The 26,673-nt window shown below is 39.8% G+C and overlaps 1 protein-coding gene across 5 annotated transcripts in view; it reads right to left on the reverse strand.

Moving 5' to 3' along the window:
• Nucleotides 1–26,432, reverse strand: part of MARK1 (microtubule affinity regulating kinase 1) — a 58,115-nt gene extending 31,683 nt beyond the window's left edge. For 2 of the 5 annotated variants that reach the window (XM_085054755.1, XM_085054752.1), the window contains exons 1-3: nt 26,049–26,429; nt 3,411–3,614; nt 2,765–2,818 (exon numbers count right to left, since the gene is read on the reverse strand). In XM_085054755.1, the coding sequence (XP_084910881.1) occupies nt 2,765–2,818; nt 3,411–3,614; nt 26,049–26,099 (309 nt within the window). In that variant the 5' untranslated portion in view covers nt 26,100–26,429. Of the gene's footprint in view, nt 1–2,764; nt 2,819–3,410; nt 3,615–26,048 lie in introns of all 5 variants that reach the window. The other 3 variants (XR_014850699.1, XM_085054754.1, XM_085054753.1) reach the window with 3 other exon arrangements.
• Nucleotides 26,433–26,673: the final 241 nt, after the last annotated feature.

Below are 26,673 nucleotides of genomic sequence, written 5' to 3' on the forward strand. Positions count from 1 at the left end.
CTTTCTGTTTGAAGAAGTAGTGGTCCTGGAGTGAGAACTATAATGTAAGTTAAGACTATCATATTGCATGGACAAGAAAGCAAAATTAAAAATTCACAACGTCAGCTTACTTAAGCCATCAAGTGTTAGGTCATGGCACAAGTTAAAATAAAATGACTCTGTCTGAAGTACCCTGTCCATACTACAGGGCATGAAAGCCACTGGTGAGCGGCTAAGAAGAAACTAAACACTCTTTGCTTTTATACCCGTGACTAACTACAGACCCAGCTTGTGTAATGCTTCCAGCAACTGAAGTATGTGCTCAAATATTTCTGTTTACAAAACAGAATGGTGCATGTGAAGCTATGATGACTCATTTCACTTAATTAGGTCAGCAGCAAGTATTGTAGCAAAACTGACTTGCACTTGGTATCCTTCATACTTTGGTGAATGGAAAGGGGATGGTTTTGTGAATGACCCTGTGCCTAAGACAACTACAAGTTTGTCTTGTTAGATTAATAATAATCAGTAGTGATTGAAGGTCTAAAAGTTTTGGTGAACTGCATACAATTTATCAGCTTTGAAGTTATAGAGACGGAATTTAGATGAGTTCAAACTCCGGAGCTGTATTTTTGTGCCAGTAACATACTCCAGTGTCGTCTATAAACCTTCATTAGGTAAGTGGCTGTTCTTATCAACACAATACTACTATCACTGCTTCCCATTCCCAATATTACCTCTAGAAGAAAAAACCACAACTAAACAGCCCTTTGTACAGTATAAGCCTCTTGACAAAATCATAAAACTTCACGTTGCAGTGGTACTTAATAGTATGTGAAGAATCACAAACATAATGTAATAGTTCAGTGCAGAAAGAAAAATAAGGGTGACTGATTTCATAGAACAGAACAAGAATTTTTATTATTTTACTTACAATTTACAAGTGACCCATTAAAATAGTAAATTATCTTAAGTATGCTAATGAACCACCCTCTCACCCTTATTTGTTTTGCATTTACAGTTGCTTCAGTGACTATGCAAAAATTGTGATAAAGTTTCCTTAAGAGCTTTCACGCAATAAATAGTCATTCACTCAGTCACAGCTGGAGACATATAAACCTTCAAAAACAAAGATTATTTTTTTGAAAACCATAATCAATATTTTACAAATGAAAACATCATACCAACAAACTACCGCATTTTTCAGTGTGAGCAGAAGATGCATGGGATAAATATTTTTAGAAGTTACTGAAGAATGAAATTATGGTTAAGTCACTAAATTTAAACATCTATCCTTAGTTCTTCTATCAGCTGCTTTTAACTGTACCTAACACTGCTTCTCTTGTCGCCAGCTTCCCACTCAAAAAAGACCCCAAAAAAACAAACCAACAACAAACCAATGTCCTATTGCATGAGTATTTTCTGTACTATTTGTGCAGTGTGACAGCATATTCTGTAGGCTATGAAAGTCTTATTTATAAGTGGAATGGTTTACTGAATTAGTATCAAGTATTTTGGTATGAAATACCAACATTAAAACTATTATCCCAAAATTGAGTTTTTCTTGCTTAGTTTTCCAGAAAGATTTAACATATTTTAGCTTCTCATTGCTCAACAATGAGACAAACTCACCCAGCTCTTCAAGTGTGAACACCAACCTAGGTAGGAAATCAGCTACGTGAGCAGCATAGGATTTCCACAATATGCTCTGTCACACACTGCCTCTGTGGGTCCCTCTTCTCTAGCTCAAATATTAGCACAGATTTGCTTAATATAGGATATAGGACTTAGCAGCAGCAAAGCTTCTGCATGGACTGCACAGCAGGTTGAATTAATAAAAAAAAAAATCCAGAAGAACCCACTCTCACAAGTACTATAAAGAAGACATTAAAGCAAATAAATCAAAGTATAAAAGATATAAAAGAAAAAAGAAATTAAAGCAAAGCTGTTTATAACTCCCCATAACTAAAGCTGCACAATAAAATAAATTGTAACAGCAGCCAGAGATAAAAGAACAGCCCTGGCCTCTTTCTCTCATTTCTACAGCTACAGACAGCAGCAGTCTAGTATTTGTAAACAAAAAATATCCCAAATTTTTATAACAGGCATCCTTCAGTAGGACAATACAACACTTCCGTGCTTCAGCCACAACAAAACATATGCAGAGTTAAACAGTAAAAATCCAAACCAAACAAGAATCCCCAGGGTTTTGATAAAATACCTATTACAATGATTATGGACTTTTGATTTTCTATCTACAGGCATAAACAAGACTGTTCTGATTATATTCATTTTGTTAATTCTATGCACAAAAAGTAATTGCCACAGGTCCCTTGGTTTCAGCAAATATTTTATTAAAGTTGAAAGAGTATAAAGACAAATGTAGAAAAACCCATTAACACAATAAAAGTTGGTACTCTAAGTCCACAAAAAAAAAGTACTATATTAAAGAAAAACTCCAAGAAAAATACCATCCTTTACAGCATTATATCTTTGTTTAGCATGTAGACAAACTGTGTACCTAATTGGAAAGAAATGTTACTGCTGGCAAAGAGAAAAGCTAGAGGAGGAAGGAATAGCAAAACAACAATGCTCAGATAGGAACCACATGGAGTCACTGCCCTCAGACAAATGTATGTGCACATTATAGCAAGGAGACCACGCTCTCCCAAGGTTGCACACAAAAATGTTATTTAGCAAGATAAGGGGATCAAATATTTTGGTCAAGTAAATAAAGAATCGCAGTTCAACTGTTTGAATTTCAGATGTTATGGTCTATTCTTACCTTTTGCAGACTAGTAGGATTTAGCTGGGTTTTATCTATTATTTTCACAGCAACCTTGGGGAAAAAACAATGAATTAGTAAACTCAGGAAAAGGTTTGAACAAAAATATATTGCACCTCTGTGAGCAAGGGCATAGATGCACCTCTAAAACATGCAGGTGTGTCCACTTCTACACATTTTATCAAGCAAAATTCTCTAACCTATTGGGATTTACCAGCAGGAGCTTGGAGCTTTGCCACCAAGGAATCAGTTTTCTACTTCTGTCTGTGTTTGAACAGAACAATGTTATCTTGTTCACTGTTATCTTGTACAGGCCCTCCAAACACAAAATTTATCTATTAATAGATCATCACTATCAATGAAATCTTCCTATCAATATATTTCTCTTCAGTTTTAGAAATGCTTGGGGATGAACAGACTCATTCCCAGCCCCAACATACACTTTGATGCACAACAAACATTTTGATCCTTTCACCAAGAAGCTGCATTTTAAAAATGGGGGTGGGTGGGTAGTTAGGTGAAAACTCAGGCATATCAGATAACTTCTTCTATATCCTGAAACAGCCTTTGGAAGAAATATTGATTATAAAGATAGCCAAAGAGAACATAAACCAGACTGTCAGCCATTTCTTTTTTCAAGGCTTACCTCTCTTCCAGTAAGCACATGCCTTGCCAGTTTCACTTTGGCAAAATTTCCTTTTCCTATTGTTTTCAGTAAGCGATAATTTCCAATGTGAGGATGCTCTTCATTTGTAGATGTGATGGAGTTCCTACATCGGGGGATGTTTTGTCTGCTACTTGACTTGATAGGCTGGATGTGTGGTTCAGTGTATCCATCCACAGAGGTATGCTGCAAAGCAGATAAAACAGTTGGGAAATTAGCTACTTGAATTTTAGACAATTGCAACAAAATAGACTACAAGCACAAAAAGATGCAAAAGGGAGTAATTTATTTACTTTTACAATATAAATGATAATTCTGGATAGCAGCCTAAGGAGAAAATTATGCCTCTGGGCAGAGTTCGATACATGTCTCATGAAAAAGACTGCAGAAAGATTTTACCTGCTCCAAAAGCTAAACTAGAGACAACTAGGCAGTAATCAACAAAGCATTACAGACTTTTTTAAACATGCCAAACCACGCAGTATAGCACCATGTTGCAGCTAAATTTGCCTAATCATAATCAAAGTTAAGTCTTTTAAAAACACACAGCACAAAATATACTTGTACCTCGACATATTTGGAAACAAGGTTTCACTATTTTTTTCTTAACTTTCTTCAGTCAAATGACATTACCAAAATTTTTTTTTGAGTAAGCTTTGTTCCCCAAACATGTTTGCATCTTTTTTAATTTTAATTTCTTATTCAAGTAGCAAACATTTCATTTAAAAATAACTATTCTTTAAAACTCCATGAGATCGCATAAAATATTTTACATCTCAAAAAGTCTGAAGAACTAAAAGGAAGTTATTTTTAATGCATGCCAACACATCATCCCACATTAAATGTTAGTCACTGAAATCTGCAGTGCTTCTGTACTCTAACTCCCAAGTATATAAGGGGCAAGTTACAGATGGGGCTTGGAATTGTTCCAAGAAGAAACCAAAGTAAAGAAAAATGTCAAAGGGATGCTAAGTGTTTCAGTATTTCAAATACTTTCTAAGAGTGGCAGATGGGTACAAATGTTTAACAGGTAAAATTTAGCTTCAAATCTTTTAAGTTACAGACTCTGAAGGCTGGCAAATACTGGAGATAGGAAGAGCATCTTCCCAGAGCAGTTTTTGGATTTTGTAGCAGAAAGGCATGCTTACTCCCAGCTAAGCATAAAGCACCAACAGAACTCAAGAGACACCTGAATATTTATTTTCTCACCACTGACTGCCTCAATAAGTGGCTATCTTTGTATAGAGCACTCACAAGTCTGCTCCTGGATCTCTGACCTTAAGCTTAAAGCAGAGTCTGAGCGTAGCTGGAGGTTCTACTGTTTCTCCCAACATCCAACCTAATGCTGGGTTATGTGATCTCATCCATCATTCCTCATGGAATTATTTTCACATACAAACCAGAATTTAAAGCAGTACTTCCTGCTTCAGTGTGCACTTGTTAGAGACTGAAGTCAATCCCCTCCTGTAAACACTCAGGCTTTACAGATTGTCCCATTGAACCAGGCAAGATTATTTCAGGACATAAGCAATAGTGGAATTGGGAAAAGTAGCAAACAGCTGCAACACAAGCGGAAAAAACAAGGAGTATACCACAACCAGAATGTTCTTCCCAAATGCAGCACAACCCTGCTTACATCATCTCCAGCATTATTAATTATTCACTATGGCCAGGAGAACAGCCCTAAATATAATTTTGTTTGTCTTTTTATTGCTTGAGTCCTTCTGCAAAATACTACTGTACTCCCACTGCTAAACTGTTTTTCAAATTACTGGAGAACTAAGCAAGCCAGGCATGTTTAGATTCTGTATATCAGACAAATTTATTCAGCTGTGAAATAACACGCTAGTAATAATATTTATTCTTTAGAAGCACATCATTACAGTATTTTCTGTGCACTTTGAAAGAGAAGATCAGAAGTGCAGCTCTAGGCAAAAAGGCTTTGAAACATTCCTTCAGTACTGGACACTAGTCCCACATGTAATAAATCACAGCCCAACGAAAAGTGTCCCCTAAAAATACACCCTGCAAAATCAGTATCTGTCTGGTGCTAACCATTAATATTTTAGCTGTACCTAGAACCCCATCCTAGAATCCCATTGGGCTATAGCATTATGCTATACAAACAAGTTTTGTAAGTCTTTGAGCCTCTTTACTCACTGAATTAGATCTTCACTACAGGATATACAATGCTTACCAGAAGCATGAGCAATCGTAATATCAATTGCCAATTTCATGTGCTTCATAGGATTAGCCTACTCCCAGCAGACACCTGAAGGGATCTCTGAGATAAACAGTTGGAGAGACAAGCTTAACCAGTGCCATGGGCAAAGGGGAAGATGCCTTCACAGGACAGACCATTTTAATGCAGATATAACAGGGGAAGGATTATTTAATCAAAATGACAGTATAACAGTACCAAACCTGAGGAGGGGAAAAAAAAGTAACAAGGTTCTTGGTCATGATGATTCTGGATTTTGGTCTTTTTGTGACAGGAAAACTAAGCCACTCTGGATGGTTCCTAATTATTCCTTCTCAAACAGATTATCGTCAGTCAACCAACCATTCTCTCCAGCCATGCCCAAAGATGACAGAAATAATGCATAAAGAAGGTCAAATTTCCTAGTTTGTGAGCCACACATAAATAAATATATACAATTTCTGAATTTGAACAGCATTGAATGAAATTCAAATTATTCTTGCAATAGGCCTCTTTTCTGCACATAAACAGCTTGCTATTGTTGGAAAGTAAAGAAGAATTTTAAAGTAGAAACATATCAACTTCTAGAAATCAACATTCAATGAAATTGAAACAAAACATTAAGAAGTTGAAAAACAATAAAAATCAAGGTCAAACAACAGTATCTCAAAGATTATTTCCGAACAATACTAAAGCTGAATTTCACAGAAGTATGCAACATCCACACTGTCTAGAAGGCCAGGCTACATAGTTTTCAGATCCTTCTGGTCCATTACAATACCTTCATTCATTATGCATCAGCTACTATGTGGCTATTTAAAATGCCATTTCAGTAGAACAATCTCCAAATTCTGAGAAATTTTTCAGGGTGCTGGAAACAAGTGGGCTGTAAAAACCAACATTCTCCTTGATGTTCACTGCCACCTAAAAACAATGCCAGCTAACAATCTGTATTTCCCACACAGGATTTTAATTAACTATTCTATTATTTTGCTAGAGACCCTGATAATATATCTTGAGATATATAGATACATATATATATAAAATGTAGTGGGAAATGCTACCTTACGAGTATCATAAACAAGACTCAATATATTCACTTTTGTCAGTGTAAAATAATTGTCTGGAAATAAACATAACACTACATGTTTCTTAAAATAAAATGCAATTTTAAACAAAAACAAGGTGCAGCAGTAACAAAAGTTCAGAGCTGAAACAGTTTATTAGAGCATTCAGGTATTTTGCACATTAGTCAAGTATTTTAAAGTAAGAAAATAACTCATGGAAAACAAAATCCACGACTTTTCCAGAAATCTCAAAAAAGTATTTCCAGCACTCAATTTTAAATTGCAACAGGAGGGAGCTCAATTAACGCTTATTGCTCCCTACTAGGTCTGTTTCTGACATGTTCCACCAGAGTTGTTCCAGAAACCCAAGGGCAGTAAAACCACAAGAGAGTTAACCTGACCCATTGCTTTTCAAAGCTATCATTTTCTTTGTTTACCCAAGGTAAGTTTGCCAAAGCAAGATGACCCGATGGCCAGACACATCATCTTCAAGAAAGTGCAGAACCACTAACCCCACCAAGTAGGTACAACGTGTGGGTTTCACTACTTTACATATTCAGCATCCTTTAGCCACTTACTAGCCACTGGAGTAGTATTCTCAGGGATTATACACTGTAATTAAACTTACAACATCACCTATATTTGCTGCTACAGCTTAAGTCTTAAAAATTCCCCCAAATCATTTCAGCCACAAATCCACACAACCTTTCTCAATCAAGCAACATTGAAGGCATCTGTAGTCCTTCATAGTAAGAGGGTGATTTCCACACATTGATCTGCCTACAAACACAACTCTCTTGTTAAACAAACCTCTTAGTCCTGAATGTTCCCTATCTTGAATTATGGCAAGGCAAATTCCTTGGTAGAGTCAGCCCATGGAAGTAAAGCACATGCAGTGCTAGAAAAGGCAAATAATCACACTTTTCTCTTTCAGTATTTTATGTCCTGTCCTGGACGTAAGTATCTTGCAGCCAATTTTTATATTCGTAACTCCTACCATTTCCAAGCATGTGCCACACACATGAGCACTTGTAACAACTGTCATATTTTGCAAACATGCAATTATTTTTCAAAATAGCTAGCCCAGACAGAGGGATTCTGATGGGTTGAGAAGACAGTCTTCTAAATAGCTCTGATCTGCAACAGCTTTGCTCTTAATATATGTATAAGGTTGTGGGAAATGCTACAGTACATCATAAACAAGACTCCCCATATATTCAGTTTATGACAGTCTAAAATAGAGTATAAAAAGTCTCTAGAAATAAACACAAAAAATTAGATGTTTCTTAAAATACAATGCAGGGAAAGGAAAAGGGACAGATGCAAAATACTGTCCTGGATGTCCAGCTGCTTTCATGTTGCTGCCTGTAACTAACCCTTTAGGACCTAGGAGCTGCTAGCAAGCCACCTCAAGCAGGACTTTTGCTGAAGCAACAATCAAACTAAACCCAAGTCCCATTTTTTGAAAGCTCTTGGTAAACCTCAATGCAGAAACTATCAGATATGTTCAGATGAGCTTATTCTGCATCATGCATTAAGAGCACCCAGGTGGTACCTGGTGATGCCAGGTGCAACTGCACAAGATTATAGTACCTGATCCCCCTGCTAGGGTCAGAAGGGGATTCCCTTCTCTTCCAGGTAAGCCTCACATCTGCACAAAACCACAGCTTACTCTTGCCACATGTATCTATCACATCAAACTACAATTACTAAAGCACCTCTGGTCTAAATCAAAACATTAACAGAGCACTATCTAATTTTTCCTATCTCTCAGACGTGAAGAAGTGCTTTGGAAGGGGCAATTAAAAAGACTGAATGTTTCTACACATGATTTTTTTCATAATTTCTTATCAGCAATTAAATGCATACTAGATTGAGAATGCATGACAAACTTTACTATAAAAAAACTATAAAAAATGCAAAGCAACCAACCTTCCCCACTGAAAGAAGAGATAACACACGGGACTAAGCTCAGAAAAACCAAAGCAATGATGACACAGAGGGAGGAAAGAAGTAGATACCATTTTTAAATCAGACACCAAGACCAGTGCATGGCAGACACAAAAGGGAATCAGACAAAACTGTGACAAAATTTAAACTTTACCCATCTCCTGTGCCTGCTCATGCACGCTTTCCAAAAGTATATGAAGAAAGTAATCAAATACATGGCATGTACATCCTTCCCTTAGATCACTTACTTAACACGTATAAATGCCACACATGATCTTTTACAATAGCTTGAATCTATCAGCAATAAGATACAATTATTTGAATAAACCTGGCCTGAGTCAAGCATACACAAACATCTCATTAACTTATGCTGCAACTCTGAAATGCATTTTATAAAACTTTGTAAAAAACTCCAAAATATACAGCATCAAGAGAGATACTAAAAGAAATAACTTCCTCATTTTATTTTTGCATATCTTCTCTTTTCTTCCCAGTTGTAATAGTCTGTATTTCACAAAAAAACAACCTCAGTGCTAACAATGAAATGGTTCTATTGCAACATGAAATACAATCCCCCAATGTCAATACCCAAATAGTGTTTCCTTTAGAAAAGCAGACATATACACAGGTGATAGGTAAACTTATGCTAAGCATTGGGTAAATCTTAATCTGTGCTTGTTTCTATGGGATCTAAACCCCATGGAAGTTTTGGTGGGGTTTTTTGTTTTGCTTGGGGTTTCATTTGTTGTCTTTTAAGTGCTCAACATATGTGGATCTATGTGAGACATACAGAATAAGTTTGCAAACTTTGAGACAAAACTGTTTTTCTAATCTTGAGCTACACAGGATGCAATGTTTACAGCTCCATACTTGAAGCAATCCAGGGAAGAAAACGTCCCATGATCTACCAGTGAAGAACCAGACACAGCCAATACGAATTTCAGAAGTTCATACATAAGAATCTTTAGAATTCTAATAAATCCATCAATTCTAATTCTAATTAAAGATTTTTAGATCTTCTAATTTTCATATGGCTACACCACCTATATTAATCCTGTCCATGATATAGTATGCCATTCCGCCTTTTTTTTTCTTAAACACTGCAGTGACATCATATGAGAGGGTGGAGCTCATTATCACATGGAATTACAGATCCTTTTTAAGGTTTTTTTATCCATTAAATAAAAATGTGCTGGTCCACCCCCAAGATGACAGCCAAAGCATTTCAGAAAAACAAACACCTCCATAGCATGAAATCAGGTCTTGTAACCTGAACTCGGCTAACACGTTTCCTCCTCTCCCTGGGTCTGAAGCCCTCAGCCTGGCCAGGCGTGCAGGTGCAGCAGAACAGGACCTTCCTGCCTTTGTTCTATTTCACTCAGAATTGGCACAGTTATATCAACCTGGCACTTTCCTTCCTGACTCATCCCAAACACACAAACAAGATTTTCCAGGGCTACTTCAGGACAGCCAGCCCATATCTCCATTAATTGCTAGGACAAAACTGAGCCCTCCCAGCAGCCCCATGAAAACTGAGACAAGCCAACTAAAAGATGCTGCAGTAAACCACAGGTGAAGGCAACATGAGAGAAAAAAAACCCCAAGTTTTTCCTAAAATCCTCTTGTTTACTCATTTTTGTCATTTGGTACAGTACAAGAAACTACTGTCAGCCCAATCAAGCAAAAGAGTAAAACATTTCCCATCCTGTCAAAATAAAATGTCAAATGTCGTTAACCAAGAAAACTAACACAAAACTATTTTTTGAAGGAAAGCACTTATGCAAGGGGGAAGGAAGGAGCAAGACTATTCCTGCAGTCTCCTGGACATATTTAAACACAGCCCTTCATAGACAGAGTTCTTTCAACATTTCTTGTCAGCCATTGCTCTTTCTTCAGGAGGTGAACAGTTTAACCTCACCAGTCTTTTTTGACTTATTTCATGAGATCTTCAAACCTGCCAGCACAGAGCACCCAGAGAGCATTCCCATCTTGCCCAGGACATCCTGCCAGCACTTGGAGGCACAGGCAGCTACAGGGCACTACTGATTCTGAATGCCACAGCACCCACAGTTTGCTCAAAAATTCTCTGTGAAACAAAAAGAAAACTAAATGCAAATGTTGGTTGTTAATTGAACCAACCAAACAAGAACAGGAACACACCCAGAAAGCGAAACTTCTGGCAAAGGAAACTGGCAGGAGTTTTTATTGCACTTATAAATGATGCAGCCAGGTCATTTTTCAAACGGCCTGATGAAAGGCAGAAAAAGGGAGACATGAAACAACTTACAGGTCAGGATCATGTCAAGCACATGGAGCTTCTCTAGCATTTTCAGGGGCTCAAGAAATAGAAAATGCTTTAATATCAAACTTCAAAACTGAGGGGGAAGGGCTGTTTCTATAGTCTAGAGACTGCAATCCTGAAACCTGAGGCTTGCCTCCAGATGAGGGAAACAGCAGCAGGAGGCAAGGTTTACTCACAAAAGAGTGACCAGATTAGAGTGTGAAGCATGTCTGACACTCAGGATCAAACAACCACTCTTCTGGGCCAGCTGAGGTTTTCCTACAGAAGGAAAGGACAAAGCAGCTAATCGGGACCAGGCTCTGAATCTCAATTTTCACCTCACAGTTTATGACATGGGCATTTTTTCCTTACCACTGCATACCTAAAACAACTCTGGATGAGTCTCCATGTGGCATGATGGCAGCTGAAGCTGATCCAATGCTGCTCACATGCCCTCACACACCTACAACCCCATTAATGCTGGGGCAGTGGGACAGACAGACAGCACAGGCAGCCCCAGACAGCTCCCCAGCAGCAGCACAGGACCAAGGACAAAGGCCAACACCCAGCACTGGGAAGACGGGATCACATCAGCTCTACATTAAGCTCTTGTGGAACTGCACTATCAGGACAGGAACAACATGGAAAAGAAAATTGATCACACTACTTTTCTTGATAATCCAAAGGCAAATTGACACCACTAGTGAAACTTTAGCTAGGAGATACTTACTCCCATTCCACAACAAGGTCAAAACACAGAAGGACACAGAAAAGAACCAAAACCAACATGACCAAAAAAAAAACCAAACCCAAAACACAAAAAGCCCCAAGCCAACAAAAACAATCCCACAAACAAGTAAACAGACTTGCTTACTCATGTTGTTTACCCTCAGTTGGTGTGTGAGACAGAGGCACACACAATGTGAGCTTAAGAAGCTCCCCTTTAGGGGTGACGTGTGGGCAAAGCACCCCTAACATTTTGCTACATAAAAGAGAAAGTTAAGTTCCTCCTTTAGCAAGCTGGACAGTATTTCTAAAGTCTTTATAGATTCATCCAGTGGATCCAATGATGAATTTATCAAGACAGATCACCCTCTCATTTTGAGTACTATTTTACCTCAAGGTCTTATTAACTTTCTGAAGTAAAGCCAGCTTCTAAAAAGTGATGAGATGACCAATTAAAATATCCAACCTGATAGCAGTTCATACTGTTTGATGTACACATATCCTAGAAAATAAACTGTCCAGGGCAATACAGGACTCTGCAATGTTTGAGGATAACATCAAGCTCTGTTTTAAACACCACTACCCAATGTCCAGCATGATTTTCCAATATTCTCTTGACATGCTCCTTTTAGGGATCTTGAAAGTCCAATCTAAAGAGTACAGAGACCCATTTTAACAATTCCCTTCATACAATACAGTACATACAAAATAAATGTAACTAGAAGTAATTCTCAAAATTAACTTGTTTCCTAACCAGAAGAGGGGAATAAAAAGCATGGATGTACAGCAGATTAACAAAGCCTACCTCAAGCCCTTGCACAGAGCTGCAGCCTTCAAGGGAGGGGCAGGAAATCCCTCCTGACCTGAACAGCACTTTCATCGCCTCTTGCACTAGAGCATACCAGTTTAGTTTCTCCACCTTCAAGGCCTGATAATATGTGCTGCTCCAGTGCCCTGCAGCAAGGACTTCTGGTGTTATTTGCAAAACACTGAAGTGGAGAGAGCCTACTGGACCTCATCTGTGAAGGACATGTCGTTTTCATACTTAAGCCAGAATATCATCAGACCCAGCATTCTGCAGATATACTTTTTTTCATAAGCATAAGGTTCAGCCATAAGCAAAAGGTTGAATTTGAATATGACATATTTTCACACAGGAAAACCATAACACCATCCTAAGAGGAGGAAGCACCTTAGCTGGCATAGGACATTTTTACCAACAAGCCTGCACTCAAGCAGCATTCAAGTTTTGTCTCCTCAGAACAGGCTAGAAGAGCATGACGGATGGTGGGAGCTGCACATAAAGTTCTAAGGACACCACTAAACTCAGTTTATGCTTTTAGAAAACCAACTATGCTTTACACACAGAGCCAGATAACGACAACACGCCCAAGTCAACTGGCTGGGACATGGTGAACTCAGAACAAACAGCAAAATGAAGAGAGTCCTGGTGAGTCCTCTCTACCTTGTTTTTCACGCAAGTGTTAATTAACAGATCAAATAAAATGTCCCCAGTTGAGCTGTAGTAATTATTTACCTTTATCTGGATAATGCTATACCACATTTCAACTTAGCAAATATATTCTCAGTCTTGCACAGATTTATGCTTAACTTTAAGCTCTCCAAACAGTGTCTGGCCCTTGGACCAGCTCCTATCTTATGATCAAAGAGTGAGTTTTTCACTGAGCTCTGACTACAATATCCACAGAGCCCTCGTTCCTGTTAAACTCGTGCAACCATCCTATTTTAACCTTTGGGCATCAATTATTCATGGTCACAAACTACTGTAACGTAGCACTCCAGAAGCACGTGCAACCAGGAAACCCAACTGATAAATGCAAAAAAGCAAACAGCAGCAATATTCCTCAAATATTTTGCAAAGTATGTAATATAGCTAGAAAAAAAGAACGCATTTCTTTAGCTGTTTTAAACTGGAAGATACAGTCATACAGTAGATAATGAATACTGACAATCACACAGATATAGCAGATACATGTCAATGCGCTGAATTCAAACCATGGACAGAAATCACACGTGAATGTAACTGAGACGTAAAAACCAAGCAAAAGAAAAAGAACAAACAAAACAAATTTAAGAGTCCACGTAACATAAACCAGCTAAGGAAGGAAAATAAAAAAAAACACAGGATGCAAAGAAAATAATAAAAACAGCAGATACTGCATTTACCCAGACCATTAAAATAACAAGTTAGGAAAACGTGGAAGAAATAATGTACGTATATATAGGTAAAGCTTAATAAGACAAGCCAGATAATCTGTGATTAGAGGTTTGAACAAATCTAGTATGTATTCAAAATGAATACTGTTATTAAAGTAAGCAGTCAATACAACAGCAAGAGAAAAGATGCATGACCTTCTTTAGAGTCCTTGACAATCTGTGGGTGAGGAATTCCAGATCCTCAGCTATGGGTTTTACACAGCAGTCCAGCCTGCAGGCTGCAAAAACTGGGCATTTCAGATTTCTTTATCTAGACGGTGAGATACATTAAATAACCGGTAGCAGCAACAGCAGCCTCCAGCCCACCATTAGCAGGGGCAACTCAGTCCTGTCCTGAGCTGGACATAAAACAGTTTGGATAATACTAGAGCAGCATGCCTGGAAATCCCCAGCTGAAGTGCCTTACCTAATCAGATGCTGTCTCATATTAAAATGGGAATTAATTTGATTCAGTCTCAAGGAAGGGAAAGTCATAGAAGCAGAGAAAGTCATGGCAACCTAAGGGCAATGTCACAGGTGACAGGTATTACCAATCTCCCTACCTGAAACTGGCAGTCTGCCCCCAAAATGTTAAAGGAAAGTCATCCCTATGCAGATTTCAAATGGACATAACTGAATTATTCCAAGTCTTAGGATAAGCTGCCACCAATGTTTTGTTCTCTCTTTCACCATCAATATACCAAGGGTCCTCTCCCACCCACAGTCCTAAAACATTCCTTGCCTCTCAAAAGATGAGGAAAACATGTAGAAGAGATGATCACATATCCCTTTACGCAACGTTGCAATCCCTCAATTATCACAGGCTCACTGGGAACCCTATTTTTTCCTTAATTCACCAAACTAACTAGAACACTTCCAACCTCTAGGGATGACAACTATTGTGTGAAATATTTTTCTCTTTTCACCAAACAGTCAAAGAATCTATTTATTTTCTACTGCCTTCCTATGATCCGACAGCTGACCTGAAATCAGGCATAGTTTTGGAGAAAGGGTAAGAAACTATCTGGGGGTATACTTAACTGCAATATATAACAGTCCTCCGGTCTGCTTTCTTCTTTTCCTCTGTCACTTGCTGAATCTAATCTTCAATTAATTTAAGACAATATTAGGAAAATAGCTGGCGTACCACTAACATGTCACTTGATCATAACTCCAGTCTAACATTCAAGTGCTGTATTTAATTCAGCTTCTTCAGGTTAGTAATTGTATGTGAAGATAATGAAAACAGATGGATAGAGGAGTCCACTTTCTCTTCTACACCACCTCCAGAAGGCCTGACACCTCTTACTTTGAAAATAGCTCTATTGAAATGTAGTATTACACACCACTAGGAAATGAATGTAATGAGTAATGGTGAAAAAGCTTGTACACAATACCAAAATACAAAGTTTTACAAAAGGTCACACAAAAAACTAATAATAACCACAGCAGCAGTAATAATAGTATGTTATCTTGTAGTATTTAGGAAACATCAAACTTGACTTTTATATGAGCGCTATACTTCTGGATCCAGCACCATCACTAGATAAACAACCTTAGCTTTCTTAAAAGGGACCTTTAAACGCAATTTTATCAGTCTACTTTGCACAGGCTGTGGGATTAGATTTCCCTTAGCCTGACTACAAACAGTGCTGGAGGCATACTTTCTCTGATAATAATTATGTCTTCCACTGACTAATTCCAGCATCTGTATTAGCTCCACCCTCATTGTTCATACCAAGTTTGAAGATAAGATTTCTCTGGACTACGCAGTAGATGGAGCAAGAGTTACATTGTGAAGGGCTTTCATAAATGTTCTTTGTTCACATGAATCTTATGTCTATCACTGGAAGAAAGAAGTCTAAAAAGCAGACATCCTTTTTCATTTAATATCAAATTAAGAAAAAATATTGAAAAGCTATTATACATAGGTATGCCTGCTAAAGACTACTCAGGACAGTATTATTCGTATTTTCTGTATGCATTTCATTGTATTGAATGATTAAAACTACTATTCCTTTGGGAGTCTGATTTTAAGGAAAAAATACTATTTTAGTCCTCCAACAAGTAAAGACATATTCTTTGATTTTTTTAACCACCAGTAGACTGTGCTTACTATAATAGCAGGGGGAAGAAAATTAGATTACTGTTTGGAAAAAAAATTACTAAATAAAACCCCAAATGCTTTAAAGAATTATATTACCTTGAATCAATAATATTATCTGGAACAAGATATGAGTAAATACATTACACATGTAATCCATTTGTGCAAAACAACCATATCCTCTGTAAGAGCTCAATGTAGCATTTCACAGACTAAGGTAATTTCCATGGTAAAAACAAGACTCCTGTTAACACATGAGATTCTCTGAATTTCTGAGCTATGTCTCTACTTATTTTAAGCAAAGACAAACATCTAAGAAGTAGAAAGACACTTACATGACTGAAGCCAAGCATGCACTCTCAAAAGGAATTTCAGACATTTACTTTTTAAGCACAAGTAAGTAATTTACACTGCTGCTACACAGCCTGCAGTACACCCTACACTCCCCTTCTCCAACACTGCAACTCTCACCCATTAAATTCCTCACATATCTGAGTGCATGGAGAAAATCTCCAAAAGAACATGATAAAATTGTATATCCTTTCTAAGTAATCACTATGAAGCTTTGGTTACTCTCTGCTGTTATCTGAGAGAAGAAAGCACAGTAACTTTATTAGGGTGGAGGAAAGCAAAGGTAGAATGAAGCAAATATGGTCTAACTGATGAGTATTTCAAGTGGTAAAAATCCTTTTTGCTAACATTTGAATGAGCCCCCAACACAGAAACAGGTCTTCCCAACCCACCCACAGCAAAGAATTTCTTCACTCCCTTTAGCTTTACAATTCAAATTATTCCCACATTAAAATGCTCCTTGCGATTCATACAGAAGGGTATTACTTGAACGATAAACAGGAGCTACAACTACACGGCTTTTATAAAGCTTTGTATTGGGTTTGCTTATGTCATTAAATGAGCAAAACTGGAAAAGGTCCCAGAAAGAGTGAGAAGCATAAGGAAGCTGGCAATGAGTATGCCGAGCTCCAGCACAAAAGCACGTTAGTAAGCAAAATGGGGGAGAAAACAAGGGGGGGGTGGGGGGGGGAGCAAGAATGTGAGATTATAGCAAATTGCACAGGCTTAATGGCCAGCAAATTAATCAACAGAGACAACTGGAATTTCAGAAAGATGGATACTGGCTATGCAAGGATAAAGCTGATGTGATGGCAGGTTATAGACAAGCACCAGGTTTAAAATTAAATTGGTCAAGTATTTTAGGGACTGAAAAAACAAAATTACATCTATGTGAACACCTTAAGATTACAAATAAATGGCCTTTTCCTCTCAGAAAAAAGGGGTCTGCTTGGAGACAAGTAAAAGATGCTTTACATTATTTTTCTATTACTTTCTTTTTGACTATTGGGTTAAGATGAAAAAGATAACCAAGAGTGGGGAAAGAAGGAACCCTTCCAGAAGTGCTTAAAATAGTAACTCTACCCCAGTGACTAAAGCTGAGGCTCTGCTTACAAGATGATGTGTGTTTTACTGCACCATGAGTAAGGTGTGGGCCCTCCTACAGAAGCAGAGCAGAGGCACTACAGGTTTTACCACAAGTCTCACCTTGGGCAAGAGCCTTTCCAGCAAGCCCTGCTAGAGCTTAATCTATCTTAATCTCATCTATTTTCTCCAACCACATCTGTCTAATGAAAGATATCACTTCTCTCTAACAACCTTGCCTAATTTTGTCTCTGCTTGAGATTTTAAAAGTTATCATGCACTACTTTACTTTATAATACAGAAGCAATTAGACTTTGTCACCAGTAATATTATCATTATCTGCTCTTGCAAAAGACTGCCATGGGCTATCCAGTAACTCTGTATGTTCAGCTACATGAACATCAATGTACTACACAAGTGCTTTCATCAGAGGTGAACTAAAGTTCTGTTTTATTATCCAACATATCATAACTGTGTCTGTTTAAAATACAGTTCTCCAACACAGCTGGACAAACCTCCTTATGTTCAATCAATTGAAATATATATTAAGTTTGGACATCATTCTCTGCTTTGATTAACATTCTGCTACTTTTGTGAATTCTACAGGTGTTTTAACAAAAACCAATATTATTATTCTGATTATTGCCAGCACATCAGTAGGGTCATGGTGAACAAGGCAGAGGCTGGTTTGAAGTCACACATGTGATTCACTCTGACCTCAGTAAAACTCCATTACACGTAACAATCCTTACCTTAGAAATCACTATGACTGTGAATACACATATCAGTGTGTGGGCATTCAGTGCTCTTTTAGAATGGGTGTACACCTTGAAAACATAAACAACTACTCTGGCTAAAGCTTACTGTAACCAAGAGTCCTCTTTCTGAGATATTGTCAGGCTTTTGCAGAAGGTAGGTGTGAAGAGAAAGAACCATTTTTTCAATCCACATTGTGTGGCGGTATTTTGAATTTAGGCTTCTATAACAATAATACACTTCTATAAAACATTGCTGACTTGAAATAGTTTGCACACAAAGGGCTAGAAGTCATTGGTGCTGAGTGCTTAAATCTTGAACATTCATGCAGGATTCTTTACAGAAGTCATCTTAATTGTAAGGCACATTTATGCTAATCAAATAAGGGGAGTGCAGACCACTTCTCATTTTGACACCACAGACCACACCTAAGGTGTCCCCCAAGCATAGGAACAGCAAGATGAAAAAGGAAAATTACTTTTTCCTGAAACCATATACAACAAAGAGTAGAACAAGAGAGCTTGAAAACTCCCAAACACATTCATTCCAGCAAGAGAGCCTGCTTTCCACAAGGATTGAAGCAATGTGTAGTGACTGTTCATCAGCTGTCCTGGTCAGATGGAGAATTTTAGAGTAACAAAATGATCTTTCACACCGGAGATGCCAAATAAACTTGTGCTTTTGGGTTTCACATAAATACAACTATTGATCAATCATTAGACACTAAGCTGTGGCAGTGTTCCATGAGCATGTCTGGTTCATTGCTTTTAAGGTTAATTGTAGCCCAGCTGAATTTAACTGTGCAAGCACCTTACTACAACTGTGAACATATGTCTCTCAGCAGAACTTGCTGTTTTCTTTGAAAGCATATAAAAAGAAATCCCTGAAAAAAGGCCTATGTTAAAAAAAAGAAAACAAAACCCCCTCAACAAACCAACCAAAAAACCCCACCACTAAAACCAACCAACCAAACTTTTTCTTTTCAGTTGCCAGCTCAGGCCAAAAAGAAGCAGGATTATGACAAGCACAGAGAGTACTTTCTAATGCTCTTGCCTTCAACTATTTTCCCACAATAGCTATAGCCTGTTTAGTCACTAGTTAGGAAATAAAAGTTGAAACAGTCACAGGGAAATGCACCTGAAAAACAAGGGCCATTTTATCATCTGGGAATTTTTAACCTCAGATTCACTAGGATGCTCACCAAAACAATCTAAGCTGAATCATCACATACAGCTATGAAGTCTCAAACTGACCTTGAGATCTCAACAATCCTTTGATTTTGCTATTTTACTAAGTTATTCACAGAAAAACAAAGATGATTCATTCTTACATGAATTACAACTGGCCCAATTTAAAGCTCAGTTTAGCGCTGAGCACGGAGAAGACACCAAAGAAAAGCTAATTGACAATGTGAAAGAAGTAGAGAAATGCTAACAATTAAACAGGCATGATAGTTGATGTGGAGAAAGAGCTTCTTATTAAAACTTAGATTGAGTTGCATTATATGCATTACACTAAACAATGAGAATGTTTCGATGAAACTTTCCTGTTTGCACGGCTGTTTTCACAAACAGTCAACTGTGGAAAACATTTCTTCTTAATTTACCACTATCTAGAGCAGAGCAAACATTCAAGAATCAAGACCCAGAAAAAATTGTGAAATCCTAAAAAAAAACAGTTTTTGGCTATTCTGAAATTCCAGAAAGATTAAAAAAACACAATAACAAATCCAACCACAAAAAGCAAGCATTGTGTTTCCAACAACAACAACAACAAAAAATAGATGGTGTCATGACCACAACATAAATAAGCTGAATTTGAAACTTGTCACTGTCTGCAGCAGCTTACAAGTAGTATGTTTAACCTGGAGGGCAGCACAGACGGTAAACTTGTATTTTAAAATAAAGGACAGGCTGAAGTTACTGAAAGATAAGATCTAAAAAGAAGTAATAAAATGCTTTCTCTCTAATATTGCAACATATGAGAAGTTTGCTCAAATGCTCAAGCTGTGAGTAGGCTAATCTGTAAGAAACCTGTCTTAGGGCTTTAGCTGCACCGTAGTTTTCTAGCTCCACATTAATTGTAAAATCATCTCTCCTTCTTACAGGATAGTTCCTCAATACATCTGCTCTACTGGAACACTGTTTAAAGTTCTCTCAAGCATCAGTAAGATAATAAGGTCAGGTCTATCTAAATTCTGAGAACAAGAAGAAAAACTCCACGACTACAACTACAAATCACTGATTGAGAACGTATTTTTACAGAAATCACAGTATCTCCACTTAAAAATTAAATTACTACTTTGTCTGTGTTTAAACTATTGATGTCAATTAGAAGCTGGCAGGAGATTCCTCTGCTAAGCAACAGCAATTGTGATGGTAGAAACTTAAAACATTTATAGTAGAAACATTAGTTTGCAAAAGTAATCAAGTGTCATGGGGAAAAAAAACCCCTGCCTTTACTGATGATTGAAACATTTTAAGTACAGAGGGGTTTTTTTGGTTTTTTGTAAATCTCTATTAATATAAACAGTAAGCCCATAGGATCAGAAGTATACAATAGTAAAGATCTCTCTGGTAAGTTTCCCTAGAACATATTCTCCTTGTTCTTGTTCAGTGTTTAAGTCCACTGACCATGTTAAGTACCGTTTTCAGAACATCAACCACAAACAATCCAACTTTCTGTTTACCTATGAACCTCAAAACCCCATGAAGTATGAAATGAAACAAGTACTACAAGCAAACTGCATTAACTCTTTCTGAACTTTTAACGCCATATACTCATTTGTGTATACACGAATAGAAAGAATACTGAAAGAATACTGAAGCATGAAGCTGCATTTTCAGTGCTTTGTACCAAAATATTCCTCTTTACATAAAGAAAATTAAACTAAATTATGCGTACCACCAGTCCCATTACTCTCCCTGATCCACACAGGTTAACTTCAAAATGAACCTTGCTCTCTCCATGCATAATGCTCTAGCTAAACATGTGTTTTCCCGCCACAACATAGGAGCTTGCTCCAGATAGGAAGCAAAACAACAACAACAAGTCTGCATTGAGAAAACACAAACTTTAAAAAAAGAGATTAGGAGAACATGCCCTGTTTTTACCGTTCAAACAAACATACAACCTAATGGTGTATTTATACTCAAGGAAAATAATCTTGCAAGGGAAAAAACAGAGGCATTCTTCACTTTGCTCAAGTCCATCTCCTGTGGATAAGAAAGATACAGCTGTACTCTTGAACCCATAAGGCTTGGAAATTAGGCCATTCTTCTGCTTAAGGCACTGAAGGAAAGAATTCTTGTCAGATACTTTCTCCCACGCCCCCTCTGTCCAAATCAAAACCATGTGTTCTTATTGTGCAAAAGTAAATCCAGAAGGAAAAAAAAAACCCAGAAAGAAATTAAACATGGTATAATCATTATCATCCCAACTTGACCACTTTGTTCTATCCTCTTATCTCTTGCCCTGTTCAATTTTTCTTGTCTTTAAAATGCAGCTGTCTCATAGGCTTCCCTATCAGAAAGGCATCCTTAACCACACCCACTTAAGCTGGCATCCGAGATGTCACCCTTCCATAGCTTACCCACAAACGGGTGTGCATGTGTCAAAGTTGTAATTATTTGTATGACAGTGAAGCAAATCACATGATCACAGGTCACTGATTTATCCTTCTTAAAAGTACCCCTGCCATGACATCTAAATCATTCTCATGTAGCACTGGCTACGTAAGACAAACCACAATTCCCACATTCCTCCTCGACTCTGTTCGGAGTTATCACCCAGCACTCCTGTCTTGTTTGTTCCTCCTTCTCCTGTAAACATACCAGATCACTCCAGCAGAATTAAACAACTTTGAGGCATTTGAAAAGCACAAAACAAAATAATACCTTCCAACTTAGCTAGATGGGTGAGAGCACTACACAAACAAACAGCAATATCTTCACAGATAATAGTAATACCTTCAAAAGATTAAACTGCACTTACTATAAGAGAAAAAAAAATGTATTCTTATGCCAGACTAAGAGGTCCTTATGTCAGAAAAGCAAACTACAGCATTCTCACTTCTATTAACTTTACTAGAAGTAATATACAGCTAGTGCTATTAGAGCCAACTGTTGAATCTCCAAGTCTTTTCTTACAGTTTCCCAAAAGCATTTAAGAGAATATATTACCTATGTTTTTCCTTTGCCTGAATTCAGAAAAAACATGCCACAATTTAATGGCACAAGACAACAAATTATGAAGAGGAAAATGTAAAAGCCCCTCTTTCCTCAATTAATACCAACTCAATGAAAACAGAAGACTAGCTCAAAGCTTTTGATTCCTGTCCTTCTCCTCTTCCAGCAAGAGCAGAGACGGGAAGCTCAGTTCCCCCAAACGAACCCCAAGTACAATTGTTTGAATGCACTGACACACTACCTGTCACAGCCTACGTAAAATGTATCAAGAGAAGGCTGCAAATAGTTACACATAAGAAATCAAAACACAGGGAAATTATTATTTTGAATACTACCCTTACCCCTCACTTGAAAAAATAAATCCAGTAATATGCATAAAAATACAGTACTGCTTCCACCCATTAATTTCCCCAACATTCCCAATAAACTGTTAGTAAGAATAAGTGTTTGACAATCATAATCTACTTTGCTTCCTTAAACACAGCTTTTGTGAAAGAGAAATAACATTTCCAGTGAAAAGTATTTATGGACATATGCTAAGGAAGCTAAACATAGCACTGAGAGATGTCAGGAATAGCAAAAAGGCAAAGAAAAGAAAAAGGGTGTGAATCTCCAAAAGGCAGACCTATCAGTTACACATACACTGATGCTTCACAGCCCCTGGCTCCCTCCACCTGTTGTCTGTCCCTTGCTGCCAGTTCCTGTACTTTTCACTCCAGCTTTCTGATAGGACTTTATCAAGTAATACGCTGCCTGATCTTATCCCTTCTAGAATATTTTCAAAGGGCACTGTGGGACAAAAGGCACAGGAGTTATGGAAACAAGCAAGTTTTTCATCCATCCCACCAGGAACTCCTGGAATTCCTCAAGGAATGTATATTCTTACGATAGGTGCTCTATTCAAGTATTATAATTTTTTTCAAATGATAACACACATGGCTGCACACTCACTGAGAAAAGCACACATTAAAATTTCATTTATTTTCTATTTTAAAGTACTGAAAGCAGCTGTCAAGAGACGGGGTGGTGGTGGCAGGGTAGCTCCCCATGATTTCATGCAACAACCTCACCCCATGTGCAGAGCACAGCTGGATGTGTACATAGGGTTGTAGTCAGAACCATCAATCAGCTCTCTCCGGGATACAGAGCTCCAGCCTGTCCCTTGGGAGTCACACAATGGAGCAACACTGCTGAGATGGCCCCACGCCTGAGATGGAAGAAAAGAGCCTCTCCTGAAGATCACCATTAGCTGCTCAGGAGAGCTTTGCTAATATACATACTAGAGAACTGGAAATATGCACTACAAAGATTTTTTTTTTTTTACCAGGCCAAAACCTGCTCCTTAATTCTTCACTCTTTCCAATTACTTCTCCTTTAGTTGCAGCTTCTCACCACCTCAGTCACCCAGAGCTTACCAGCTCGACTTTGTACATCACAAACCACCAGCATAAACAGTTCCCCAGTCCATTAGTGTTTATTAGCAGAAGAAAGCACATTAAAAGTAATTTAAGAGTCTCACCTCACCCTCACAGAATCCATTTTAAATCAAGGAATGCTGCTGATCAGGAAGTCAGCAATGGACCACCTACTCCTCCTCCATTCTACACCTGCCACTTTAGCCAAGAGTCTTACGTAAGGGACACCACAGGTAGCAAAGACGGCTTCCTGAGGCAGAGCTCAAGGTTTCTGCTCCAAAACCCTGCAGATGCCACGCTGATGATAGCACTGGAGTAACTTGGAACACATTTCTTGGGAACTTACAACTGCACAGATCTTTGGCGCTTATCTGGCTGGAGGATTATATGCATTAGTATAAGGCTGCAGACTTACATCATGGTTTTCAAACACAAATGTGCCATTTTGAGCATTCTGATATCCTGTATAAGCCTGAGTGTTGCAGATGCCCAATGCACTCTCTGAAATTACAATAATAAAAAAACACTTACTATTCCTTAGGTGTCAAAATGGAGCATTCACAAGTAACATAATATTTTTTAAATTATCTACTAACACTTCAATTAAGTTTTCATTCCATATAAGATGATATTTGAAAATATTTCCATTTTCCTTGTGTAAATTTTGCAAGTCTTATGGACTGCATTACTGGATATATACATAAATATTTCTTATCCCTTCCTGTCATCTACCTCTCATCTACATTCCTATATACATTTGAAATAGAGACTCATGAGTAACATGTATCACGCAAATCTGGACTTTATCATTTAATTAAATCGCAGTTTTCATCCCAAAGACTTTCTTGTTCTTACAATAACACAGAACTCATCAGTTTATGAAGAGTAAGGACAAACCAAATGCATCTATTTGCTTTAACTTGTAATAAGTCTGATACTGCTGTGTCAATTAAACTTCCACTGAGTGACTGATACTAAAAGCTCATTATAATAATTCACCATGCTAGGGTTTTCACTTCTCTAGCTATATTACCTCTTTCTGTTACCTTTGTCTTCCAAATCATCTTCTTACAGTCACTTTTTGTTTCATATCAGTCAGTAACCTATTCAGAAGGCACTACTGCTTGGGCTTGTACAGTAACAAACCTTAGGACTTCCTGCTGCTGGCCAGAATCTCTATAAATTGATGTAATACAAACAAGCATCTTCTTCAACCCATTTCAGACCACTAGGCCATCTTCCTTCATTTCTTACCAACCACTTTCCACCCAAATAGAAGGTGGGTAAAATTGCATGTGTTACATTTCCTAAGACTCCTTTCTCCCCTCCTTCTGCCAGCTTCCCAAAGGCAACTAAGGATACACATTGCAAACATACTGCTTTTAACGCTGGTTCCCTCACCCAAGAGGAAAATTTCACACCTCCTACACTACCACCTATGTAAATAATCACCACTGATGGACAGGACCAGACATGGTCCAGCATTCCTCAGGTAGATCGTCCATCATAGCCAAGACTGGCTATTTTCTATGGAAGACCACCACAGCAGAGAACACCACCGTGCTCCCGCTCCATCGAATCCGGGCGGAGCAGAAGAGACCGCAAAGATATTTAAACAGAGCACAAAGGAAGATACAATGAACTCGGGAGGAACCAAGGACACGACCACAGCCTCTCTCAGAGGCAACACAAAGCAAAACAGAGGAAGGAATACAGCAACACCAGGGACCGTCTTGGAGGTGCAAACCGAACAAAGAGCAAGTACCGCTGAACCCCGAGAGGTGAGACAAGGCCAAGTGCCCGGCGGTCAGACAGCCCACAAGTGGCTATCCCCAGGCGGGCGCGGAGGTGCCCGGGGTGGGGGCCGCCCTAAGGCGGGGCAGCCCGGCTGCCGCCCGCAGGGGCTACAGGCCTCTCGCCGGCGGGGCCCTCGGCCCGTGTGCGCCGACAGCCGAGGACATATAAGGGCAGCCCAGCCCGGCCCGGCCCGGCCGGCCCGACAGCGCTGCAAGGGGCTGCGGGAGGGCTCCCCGCGGGAGGCCCGGGGCCGCGGGAGGGCTGGGGCGACGTGGAGCGCGGCGGGCCGGACCCGCCCCGGCAGCGCCGCATGGAGGAGCTTGGGGCGCGGGCAGGCGGCGGTGCCGGCCCGGCGCTGGGCACGGCCGCGGCCCGCCCGCCCCTGGGGCACTCGGCCTGGACGGCACGACGGGCCGGGGCGCCGCCGGGTACCGGGGAGAGGCGGAGGGAAGCGGGGAGGGAGGGGGGTCCCGGCGCGCCACTCACGTTCTCCGTGTCCCGCTCGTTGACGGTGGGCAGCGGCGTGCGGGTGGACATCGTGCGGGCCGCGGCGCCGCCGCGCCCGGCGCTCCGAGGGGAGAGACCGCTCCTAGGCCTCGGCGGAGCCCGCCGGCCGCCCCCGCCGGCAGCCGGGCGCACACGGCGGGACGCGGGGCCTCCTGCCCGCTACGCGCCCGGCGCCATCGCCTCGCCCGACCGCCTGGCCGCCCCTCCGCCCGCCTCGCCGCCGCCGGGCTCCGCGCAGCTCGGCCGCCGGCTCCTCCTACTCCCCCGCCCTCCTGCCCGCTCAGGTGAGCGACCGGCAGCGCAGGGGGGCCGCGGCGCCTCCTCGCAGCATCCGGCGGCGGCACCAACTCCGCCTCGCTTCGCTCCCCTCCCCGTCTCTCCCCTCCTCCTCCTCCGCCTCCTCCCCCTGGCCGCCCCCGCCCCGCCGGCCCCGCCGCAGGAAGCGCCGGGCGGTGCGGGCGGGCGCGGCAAACGCGAGCCGGCGCTGCTCTGGCGCCACCGTCGCCGTGGCCGTGGCTCCGTGACGGGCCCAGCGTGGGTGGGGACCGGGCGGGAGGGTGCCCTGGGCCCGGGGCTGAAGTGAAGGGACACGGGACCTCAGCAG

This window comes from Lichenostomus cassidix, chromosome 3 (genome assembly GCF_008360975.1).
Source record: "Lichenostomus cassidix isolate B80296 chromosome 3, HeHo_3.0, whole genome shotgun sequence".
Taxonomy (NCBI): Eukaryota; Metazoa; Chordata; class Aves; order Passeriformes; family Meliphagidae; genus Lichenostomus; species Lichenostomus cassidix.